The 12,081-nt window shown below is 38.2% G+C and overlaps 1 protein-coding gene across 8 annotated transcripts in view; it reads right to left on the minus strand.

Annotated features, from left to right (window-relative positions):
• The window catches only part of TNIK (TRAF2 and NCK interacting kinase), a 363,557-nt gene that overhangs the window by 134,659 nt on the left and 216,817 nt on the right, over nucleotides 1-12,081 (minus strand). For all 8 annotated transcript variants that reach the window (XM_019735248.2, XM_019735239.2, XM_074327892.1 and 5 more), the window contains exon 4: nucleotides 3,197-3,322. In XM_019735248.2, the coding sequence (XP_019590807.2) occupies nucleotides 3,197-3,322 (126 nt within the window). The remainder of the gene's footprint in view (nucleotides 1-3,196; nucleotides 3,323-12,081) is intronic.

Genomic DNA, 12,081 nt, shown 5'->3' on the forward strand with positions numbered 1-12,081 from the left:
TGCAGACGGAAACAGGCTTGCTACTTCCCCCCAGTGCCAATTTGAAAACGAAGATTTTGCTCATTAAAAAATAAATGTCCAGTGCCTTCCATAGACCTTCAGGTCAGGCCAAGCTGAACCATCACATTTCAGGATACCTGCATTCTGGTGCTGCGTCCATCCACTAGTGAGCTTTGAGACCCTGGGAAAGTCAATGAACTTCACTGGGATCCAGCAAAATACAGGAAAACTAATTTTCTTTCCAGCTTAAAAAAAAAAACTAAGCATTAAGGAAAAGATCAAAATGAATCAAGCCCTGCTTGACCATTCCTTTTCTTCTCTCAACCAATAATTTGAAAATAAATTCCCAAATAGTTCAAACTAACAAGAAAACCAACTCTCCTTTCGGGCTCATCTCACAAGAATGATGAGAATAGTTAGGTAGTTAGGTATGCCTTATCTAGGAATACTTGTACTACTTCAGGTGATAAGCTGGGAGGGAGTTCCAAAGCTACGTTAATGCTTTCTTTTAACTTGGAACTGCAGTTCTGATCAAACAGAAACCTTTCTACAGACAGCATTAAAATAGCTTTTATTCCCCACTTCCATCTGCTGCAATTGATGGCAACATGGGGGCACTGCTAAATGCTAGATTCTGACAATGGAGAAGTCCTCTGGGAATACAGAGACATTCCAACGTGTGCCACCTCATACTGTGGAAACTGCGGGATATTTCGAACTTTCAAAAGTACCGTAACACTTAGGTTTGTACCAATAATGATAATAATAGAAAACAAGTTTGTACCAGGAATGTCACTTTCATTCACAAAACTATTTTGTCAGCATCATATGCCCAGAAGCCTCCTAGTGCTGAGAAAGACACTGAGATGTGTCCTCAGAGAGCTGACCGTCTAAATGAAGAGCAAAGATAGTGCAATAAAAAGCAATGAAAAAAAGAAGGAAGAGCAGAAGTAGCTCTGATTTTAGATTTAAGAGAAAGTTTAGGGGATAAAAAAAACAGACATGAAAAAATATTTTAAAAATATAATTACTACTGAGATACAAATATCTTCAGCACCACTGGTGTATAGTCTTCTAGACATCCCCACCGTGTGTGTGTGCGTGTGTGTGTGTGTGTGTGTGTGTGTGTGTGTGTGTGTGTGTAGCTGTATGTATTCCAATTGCCCTTGAGTAAAGATGTATCAATGTTCATTTCCACAAGCAGGGAGTGTGAGTGACCATTCTGGATACATCATTTGAAAAAACAACAACAAAACTTTACCAAACTACTAGGCAAGAAATAGTATCTAATTCTTCTCTTCTTTTGCATTTATATCGTTAGTAAGATTATATTTCAAAATCATCTTTATTGGTAATTGATAATTCTTACTTTGTTAATTGCTGCCTTCTTAACTCAATCTTTTTATTAGTAATTTCGTATTTTTTTCTATTGATTTATAAAAACTCGTTATCTCTAAAGGCTACCAAATTGTTTCTCATCATATATGAAATGAATATTTTTCCTAAATTAGCCATTTGCATTTTATGTTGTTTATTGTGTTCTTTGTAATAAGAAACTTTATATACCTCTTTAGTATTACAGTCACATTTATTTTCTCCTACTACTTTTACATTTTTAATTTTCACATTTATATCTATTAATAATATACATTTAAGAATACACAATTAAAATCTTACTATAACTCTTTCAGAAATCACATAAAAATATATAAAATCAATGTCATCATACAAAGTGGGTTTATTTACCCCAAAGTACATGTTTTATTTTAAATTTAGAGCTAGGTCTTATGAGGGAAAAATTCCCAGCAGCTCTTTTCACTTCCAAAGACTGTAGTATTGAATATCCAATGGCATAATAATCTTGTTGTTTTTCTGAGATAACATTATTATATTCTTTTAGGTCACAAATTGTGTTCACTGTGTATGTTTTGCCTTCTCAGCTGCACTATAAATGTCTTATGCATTAGGAAAGTAACTTCTACCCAAGACTGAGTTCTTTGAAAAATTATCCATGAAATAGTGGTAACTGGATACACGTAGTTTAATACATAATTTGGCATGTAGTAAGCACTGTATAATTCAGTGAATTTGCATGTAAGATACATATTAAGACCTCTGGAAACTGAGCAAGATGATAAATAGCTAAAAGGGTATTTGGCGAGCCATTAATCTAGCAGCAACGTATGAGATGAAAAGACGAGAGAGAGAGAGAGAGAGAGAGAGAGAGAGAGAGAGAGAGAGACAAATAGAGACAGATATCGGGATCAAGTAGTTGCAAAATCTAGGCTTCCACTGAATGGGCCTATAGTAATGAGGTGGTTATAAAACTGACAGAGGAAGGTCAAACCAAGACAGCATTATAAGCCTTCCCACAGGACTAAGTGAATAAAAGTTCCAATGGCAGAAATCAGGAAGGTGAGAAGAAGAGCAATCTTGGCAGGGCAGGGCAGGGCAGGGAAGGGCAGGGCAGGGCAGGGCAGGGCTAGGAATAATGGTTTTGGTGTCAGACATACCGAATTTATTATTAGTGGGACAGCCAATTAGAGCTGTCTCATAGACCGATGGAGATACAGGACTGGGGCACATAGCTGAGTAGATGGGGAAGCAGAAAAGGAAAGCAACCTTTGAGAGTATGTACAAGGTATCAGGTGCTGTCTTAAGTGGTTTCCTTATAGAGTTGGAATTTAAATGTCAGTCATCCACACATTAGTGATACGTAAGGAGAAACATTAATGAAGAGCTTGGTTAGACACTAGCTCCACCATTTCTAGCTACATAGGGGCCTTGAGACTGTTTGCTTATCCTCTCTGTAAACCTTAAGTTTCAGCATCCAAAAAATTAGGATAATAATGTCTACCTCAAAGAGCCAGAACAAATGATATAATCATGAAAAAGTACATAGCATGATCCTTGAAATATAATAAAAATTCAATAAAGATAGTCATTAGTGGGGGGGAAAATCAGAGAACTTAATAAGCGACTTTAAGGATGGTCCACATTAAGAGATAGAAGGCAGAGATACAAAAAAGACGAAGAGATATTCAAAGAAATGGGAGAAAAACTTGAAACCACAATGTTATGGAAATCATGGGGCTAAGGGTTTCAAAGAAGGAGTTTCTTAATCAAATTTACTCATGAGAATAGATAAATGGACCATTCCGTTCTTCATCTATAAAAAGTAAATTGGGAGACATACCCAAAGTTGGTCATCCATGCCTGGTGGGTTCTTTTTGATAAAAGCACCATAGTATGTAGCAATATTCCGGTGATGAGAATACTTCTTCAACATGTTAATTTCTTGTTTGATTTCTTCCTCTTCATCCTGTATTAGAACAATAAATATTCTGTAACGGAAATCCATGTCTTTAGAAGAATTCTATTTTTCATCACCATCTATAACAACTCTGTAAAAATTCTTTAAGTTTTTTCTTCTGTGGTGATCAATGAGCATAATTACTATACAACTTGACTTTTTTCTTGACTACAAAGAAAAAATTTCCATGACAACACACCGGCAATCCAAAGGGTCATCTGTTTATATAGCAAATAGGCATAGCGTGCAACCTCCTGGGGGGAAAAAACACAAAAACACCTCACTCTTTCACCTGGAGAAGATCAAGGTAGACAGGCTATTGAGATCAAATTCACTACAGGCTTCTGGGAACTAAGGCCATCAAATACCTATCACTGATCATATCTGTTATAGGAAAGACTGAGGAAAGTGGGGAAAAAAAATACAGACTCTGATATTTAAAATTTAAGTTCATTTTCTTTGAAGTCTACTTTTATTGAAGTACCCGACTGAAGTTGATGAAAGTCAGATGGGAAAGGGAGTGAGGGTAAGTTCCCTAGATCTGAGGCAGTTCACAAAGCAGAAGTACCCATCTCACCTTCAGGAAACTAAACATGAAAAGAAAGGGGAAATGTGGCAGTGACACGGGTATGAAAAGAGATAACTCTCATACAGAGTAAGTTTCCTACTTCAGGTTTCATTCATTGTGATCTTCAATTTGGAGTCCGCCAACTTGGGCCATGTTTAGACCCTCTGGCATCACTGACGGAGAGTGCATGTGTTCTCCCATCATTTTGTTTTGTTACATACACATCAGTTGTACTTTAAAATAGTATTTTATTTTTGAGGTTGGTAGAAAAAATTTCTGTCCCAGGAACATTGTTTTAGATACAGCAGTTGGAATGACTGTCCCTGAGTGTAAGATGTTACTATTACCTGAAAGACCATTCACACTGTGACCCTGTCTGTACCCTTCCCCCGTCCAGCTGCTCAGACTCCCTCCAGTGTCTCTACATTGCCCAGCCCTTCTGCAGTCTCCCATGTGATGTCCTTTCCCCTTCCTCTCCTTTACATAATTTCTACTCATCATTCCTGATCGAGTCTGATTGACGCTCCTCAGAGATGTCTTTCCTAATTCTCTCAGACAATGTCAAGTCCCCCCACTATATCTTGCCCACCCCTTACACTTCACATGTGTCATATCTGATGGTATTGCTTGGAGGTATGGGTCCTTCTGTGTCATAATTGCCTTTTTACTTGGCTCTCTTGTCCACGAATGAACAGACCTCACTTCCAGCGTCTCTTTCCCAGCAAAGCTCTGATTTGCTTGGCGTGGTTCTATCCCTTGGATCATCATGAGTCCCTTCCTTTGTAGCGTCTACCAGAGTTGCAATCCACGTGGATCTGTCTAATCATTTAAGTCTCTCTTTCCTATCAGTCCATAACAACTATAAGCAGAGAATCGCGTTTGCTTTTGCTCCCAGTAACATCCCCAGCACCAAGCAAAGTACCTGTGAATATATGTGAATAAAAGAATAAACACTTACACAGGGCCCAACCGATTACAGGAGCATTAGTGATGCTTGAAAGGAACTGGTAAGAACAGGGTGAGAGTGATAAAATGCTGACATTTCCTAACCACACAAAAGTAAGTTTAATTTAAAAAAAAAAATGGAGATATGCAAACCTAAGACAACTGAGCATGTTACACATCACATGGGTCAACTAAGTTGAACACTAAGTAATCTCAAAATAGCAAGCATAATTGGGACGCTGAGCTAAGGTGAAGCACGTGCCTTAACAGTGGAGGAGAACAGAGAAATGAAGGGCTGGGATGGTGGCTGAGGGAGGGGATGGCATACTGCTGGCCAACTGATTCTTCCCTGCAGCTCTGAAAACCACCTACACCTTTACCGAAGGCCTCAGGAGAGACTGACCTTCACAGACCTTCAGCTTGTTGAAGGGTCCCTGCAACGTGTCTCAAATGTCTTACTATGGTGCATAGGCGCTCTTTTAAACTCACCATGTAGGGCCAAATAATTGTGGAGAAAGGAAGGGTGTGAGCGATGTACTTTAGGGAAGCCTAAGTAGACGGGGAGAAAACAAACCTGAGAGTTTCTGTGTGCAGCCTGCCAGTGACAGCTGCTTTGATTGAAGAGGCAACTACATGAGGCAGTAAAACACCAGTCACTTTCCATCTGCAGCCTGACTGTCTCAGCTTCAGTCATTCTTAGTGAGGAGTCAGCCTGGTTCTAAAAGTATGTGCTGCCTGCCTCCTAGGTTCTCAACAAGATGGTAAACAGTGTGGGAGAATGGGGGGAGGGGAGCCTGAAGAAAGCTTACCACATCATTAAGAAAATAGGAACTTAAAAAAAAAATAAAAATAATTGGAACTTATGAAACAGTTAAATAACAGTGTGCTTCAGTATATAATTCAGCCCAAAACAAATAGTACTGGAGGTCAGATTGAAGTCAGCACATTCTCCATTACTTCGTAGAGGTAAACTGATTTGATATGACAATGAAGAAAGCATATGTCTTGAGGCAGAAAAATGAGAATGGGCAGGGAGGGGGCACATTTAGTTTGGGCTCCACTCATTTCTGCCTGTGTGATCTCAGGAAATTAACCTACCTAAGTTTTCTCACTAGGATGAGATACAGATTTTGTAATAGTAGTATTATACATCCCAGTCTTTTGGGATATTAAATGAAGTATGTGAAAGTTATAAAGTGTAATAAAAAAACATTATTATTAATCTTCTCAAGCAAAAATATAAACAAATAACAAGGGTAGGAGAGCAGGGATGTAAGGAACTTGAATTTTAGGTTTAAATTGCACTGCTGCCAGACGCAATTATAGAACCACTGTGGGTCATGGTTGTGCAGCTCGACTACAGAACCTCGATCTTGATCTTACATGACCTTGTAAGCAAGCATGCAATTCATCAGGCCTTCAGGGCTACTATTTATCTAGATTTCCAGTCTAGGTCAAGGATTGGCAGTAAGTTATTCAATGAAATTAAAAGGGAGGCACTTACTATGACTACAAGAACTCATTTAACCATTCAACAAGCAATCCCCCCTCTTACAACATGACTCATTCAAAGAGATGGGTTATGATACTTTCAAAAAGACAAAGACAACAACTGAGGCTAGAATTAGGTTACAAAGTTATAAGAGAAGGGTAGCCTCTATTTTGTAAATAGATTATTCTTATGTCTTAAGAATTAAGCACAAAGATCAAGCTTGCTGGGAAACTAATGACTATTGGGTCATAATGAAAAACAAAGTAATGCCACCAAATTGTCACAAATTTAAAAGGGAGTATTTTAATAAGCCAAGTCCAGTGCTGTGGGAAGAACCGTCACTTCAAGTAGAAGCCTTGAAAATCTAGTCCAATTCATTACATAATCTCAGACATTTAAACTCTTCGAATGTCAATTATTTTCACCTGTAAATGGGAATAAGAATACCTAAGTTACCTGTCAGGGTTTAGAAGTGATTACATGTTTATTTAAGCATGTGTTTGTTACCAATGTAAAGATTATTTTTTTTCCTCAAGATCATAGAAATCTATTTGTGGTAAACTGACAAAAAAAAAAGAAGAACATAATATTTAGCAGCCTCCCTCATGAAGAGGTGGAGTCCATTTCCTGTCCGTGTCTATGGGTTTGGCCATGTGACTTGCCTTACCCAATGGGACATTTACAAACTGATGCAGCAGAGGCTTGAAAAGTACACGTGCACGAGAGTAGTCCTCTCTCACTGCTTGCACGGGACACATGCATGTGAGAAACCAGGATTGGCATCCTGGAGTATGACAAACCATGTAAAGAGATGATGATTTTTAAACTCAAAGAAATGGATGGCAACGCTTTTAAGCCACTGTCTACCGCTGATGACAATATGATAATAATGACCATGGTCATAATATATAGCCAAAACCGACCTTATGTAATTAATGTTCACTATAGACCAGAGGCTGTGTATGTATTCTCTTAATTAATACTCAAAACAGCTCTATGAAGTAGATGCTTTTAATGATCTCATTTTACAAAGGAGGAAAACAAGTTTCAGAGAGTTCATTCGTATTTTAAATGTTAGAGCTAAAATTCAGAGCCAGATTCATCTATCTGAGTCCAAAGACAGTGCTCTGAATTCTATACTGAAAACTCCCAGGCAGAAGAAGAAGGGTGATTAACGACCCATGGTGATGAGGCCAAAGCTGCTAATCAGGAAGGAAGCGTGTAGGAGCATCATAATCCAGGGGTGAAGAGAAACCTGCCTTTGGTCCTCCAATTAAAGGAGTTTGTTAGCACATAATAATATTCGCTTATGAATGATTTCAGGGCATAACGGAGGGATTTTAAGATGCATATTTATTACACAGGGCATTATAAGTGCCTACAATATGCTAGGATTTAAAAACGGAATTAGTAAGACATTTAATATTGGTGTACTTTATAACAAATTTGCCCAACATTTAGTTCTCAATCCATGGAACAGGAATAAAATTATGTAATTTTTACAATAACACAAGGGACTGGTCAGTTTGAACTCCAGAAGGAAGTAGGAGGTATACAGACTCATAAACTGCCTCCATCTGGGATACTGGCTACAAGCACTTCTGCTCACCTGTCCTGATTTCCATAGCAGTTGTTGGCATCAGGCAGGCATTTGTGTTACCTTATCTATCATTCTCACCTTATTGACTGAATGTGACAAAAGGTTGAAGACAACTTATTGTTCACAAATCATAGACTATTAGAATTTAAAGGGATTGTTAACATTTTCTAGGATGTGATTAAAAAAAAATTTTAAAATAATTTGTAATAGTAAAATCCCTTTCTCCACTAGAAATTGTATTCAGGATGCCAATAAAGACCATCAACATAAACTAGGTTTTTAAAATCAATAAACACTTATAAGTTTGAATATGAAATATCTAATTATAAGAGGTTAATTAATGACAACAAAGAGGCTATCTTAGAGAATATAAAATTAGAATTTTTGAAAGAGATTTAAAGTCACATAACAGCTTCAATATCTTGTTAATTTCTGGCTTTGTTTTGTTTTGAAGGATGGAGAAAATCTACATTTCCTAAGATAGGTAATTGCAAACAGCAACAATTACTGTTAAAGAGCATGCTTTGAAATTTCAGTGGAATCTTCATATTGAGTGACATTCTGCACATGGATGGAATAACCTAGCAGTACAAATTGAGAGGCTGCCCTTTATCAGTGCCTTCAAAGCTGGTATATGACATACAGTTTAAAGCTTGTTTTTTTAAACAATAGTATAATAAGTGCTAAAATGTATTATAAATGAGAACTAAACACGTGTGGATCCCCTAAAATTATCTCAAGGTAGGGTCATGCACCTGCAAACTATATTTTTACAGAGCTAAGGAAATAGACCCAGCAGGGGTCAATGAATTGCCTAAGCCCACGTGTCTTCATTGCAGCACTGATAGAACTCGGGATTTTGCGACAACATTCTGTAGGCAGCTCCTGGATTGGTTGTGTATGTTAACCCTAAGCTAAATAAATTCAATCAACAAACATTTAAATGCCTACAATGTCCCAGGCACAAGGCACTAAACTCTGAATAATGTAATAGAACATGGGCATAACAGATTGAAGCTGTGTCACAATGTAACTTACTATAGTCCATTGGGGGACACAGATGGAAATCAAGAAATGACACAGATGCGTGCAAAATTACGAACATGGGAGGGATGGGAGCTGATCTAATTGGGGGTATCTGGGGAGACAGCCCTGAGAAATCTAAGTTTGAGCTGAATTCTAAAGGCCTTGTGGGAGTTATCCACTTGGGAAGAAAGAAAAGGTGTGATGCGGTGTGACTGAGGAGGGAACCCTTTTCCTGGCAGAGAAGCAGTGATGGCCAAGGCCCTGCAGCTGGAGGCCAGATGGCACGTTGTCTCCTATGGAAGTCACTGGTGCTATGGGGAGATAAATGAAAAATGTCTGCAAGAAACACCCTAATAATAACAATATGCACTGACCATTGTGTTCTACATATTGTTTTCCAATGCTTTACAAATAATTGTATTTGTCACACCAACTTTATGAGGGAAGTGATATGATCCACGTTGACACATGTGGAAGAGGGAAGATTAAGCAACATGCTCAAGATAAGAGAGCCATGAAGTGTCAAAACTAGGATACATCCAGATGAGAGTGACAATTTGCACTGCTCTTCTTTACCATTAGGCGACCGGCCCTCTCTTACAAGGAAGTGGTGTCCCTTAGAGAAGTAGACAACACAAGTCTGACGTGCATCTTTCACGTTACTTATACATACTCAAGCCTGCACTAATGTACGACTCCCAAGAAAGCCATGATTTTTTTAAAACAGACCTATGCTCAAGAAACCCAGAAGCAATAGGTTTTAACCCTAGTAGTGTTGTCACTCATTTGGGTAATGTCTACTATAAATGAGGTGGCTTATAGCTTCAATTCCCATGGGCAGTTATCTGAATGTAAAGGCCATGCTCCAGTGATACTCCCCCATTTCTCATTGTTATGACAGGGCTGTGGGGAAGGTGGGCACAGCCTGACTGGTTGAATTTGAATTTCAACTCTGTTATTGACTGTCCCTGCGGCTTGGACAAGTTACTTAGGCTCTTTGTGCTTTCTATTGCTCATTTTTACAATGGATATAATAGCAGTGCTCCCCTAATGGAAGTTGTTTTGAGGATTAAATGAGTTAAGATATGTTGTATTAAGTACTTAGAACAGTGCTTTGTACATAACAATCAGTGTTATCCATTTTTATTTTGATCATGACTGTTGTGTTATTACTATTATGAATAATACTATGTGCTGTGCAACAATTCACTCCACGGAACTGCCTCCTTTTGGGAGTGAGGAACCAAACGTGCTTAGAGCAAGGTGTTCCCCTGACTCTTCCAAACAACCGATGATGGATTTTTTTTTCTTTTTGTCCAGTTTTAGCAAACATTTACTAAGTTCGTTATGGGCAAGGCACTCTACCAGAGGCTACTGGGCGAAGGCTACTTTCTTACTCTTCAAAGAGAGAGGCAGACCGGTCATAAGCTTCCCCTACAGGAATGTATTAGACAGAAATAGAAACTCAGTGAAGCAGAGCTTAACATAGATCCTTCTAGTAGGCAACTTCCATGACGTTACTTTGCTATTCACCTTCTGGCCCCACACTGGTTCTAGCAGTGATTTGGGGAGAGGGGCTAGGACTTACAGCCTCCTACCCCTTGTAAAAACAAAAATAACAACAACAAAAAACTCCCCTTACATCTCTTCTACATAATGAATTTTTGCCTAAAACTATTTGATCAAAGTGTTCTATTTGGAAAATAAAATGCCTGCAAACTTGGTCAAGTCCTTGCCACAGCATTCAATTCCTTCATAACTTGGCCTTAACTTTTTCAGATTCACGTTGTATTACTCTCTCCTCAGCACTTTTTGATCTTACAACTAATCTGTGTAATGGTTTCCAGAACATGCTCCATGTTCTCTCAGCCTCCATGCCTTGGCACCGGCTGTTTCCTTGGCCAGGAATGTCCTAGTTGGTTGTCCTCTTAGGCTTAATTACTACCCCTCACTGACACATTCAACTTTGTTTATGAATAACTTTACTATAAAATGGATTCGCTTTACTTATACATACTCATGCATACTTAATACATACTTATACATACTTGTATTTAGGGCAAGGTTGTGTTATTGTGAGCACCCTTTTCAAAGGACCACCTTTTCAATTTCCAATGCTTGTCATAAAGTAGGTGTCTAGTAAATGTTGATTGAATAAATTAATGAAAAACATCACACTAAATTAAACACTAAATACCCTTCTGTATTAATTGAAGACCTATAGCAATGTCATTAAGAGGATGGACTTAAAAGACAGAGTTAAAATGCTCCGGCTGAAAGATTCACTCTGCCATTTACATGTTACATTCACTGAGAGAGATACTTAATTTGCCTGGTTTTCTCTTCTCTATCATGGGACTAATAATGGAATCTGTTTTACATGTTGTAAATGAAAAAGGGAATTAAATGAATCAATACATAGAAAACATTTAAAAAGAGTTTTGGCACATAATAACCCCTCCATCAATGTTAGCTATCATTATTAGTATTTTTGGTTGAAATATAAAAAATGTAACTACGTAGACAGGTGCTTTACTTAAGAACCAAATTATTTTTAAACACGTCCACTATAATGTTATTATATGATGTCACAGTAATACAATTCTCCTGATTTTGCCTACCCAGAATCCTTCCCACCATTTTCTCTAATAGGTCTCAGGTTTTTTCTTTGAGGCATCATCCTTCCCATCTCTCAGTTCCTGTGGTGGGTTCCAGATTTAGGCACCCAACCCAGATGTGGCTGAAGAGAAACGGGGATTGGTTCAGGGATGGTGACATGACCCCAGCCACTTATATTCAGGCTGGTACTTTTGCTACGACTAAGGGTAATGAAGTAACTAGATCATGAGCCTGAAGCTGCTGGGGGGGGAGTAACAGAGCCCTAGATGGAAAGAGACAAAATTCCTAATCACATCAGGTGACTTCCTGGATTCTGAGTTTGTTTGTTTGAATATACACAAGCCAATATATTCTGTTTTCAGCTTCATTTAGTTTCAGTGGAGCTTTGGTTCTATAATCCAGTGTCCTGAGTAATGCAATCACAACCAGTCATTGTAAAGGTGAAAGCTTATGATATTAATTTATTACCTTGTTAAGTCCTATTTGGGCTTCAAGGTGTCATTGTAAAGGAACTAGTT

The sequence above is a fragment of the Rhinolophus sinicus genome, linkage group LG01 (genome assembly GCF_036562045.2).
Source record: "Rhinolophus sinicus isolate RSC01 linkage group LG01, ASM3656204v1, whole genome shotgun sequence".
Classification (NCBI taxonomy): domain Eukaryota; kingdom Metazoa; phylum Chordata; class Mammalia; order Chiroptera; family Rhinolophidae; genus Rhinolophus; species Rhinolophus sinicus.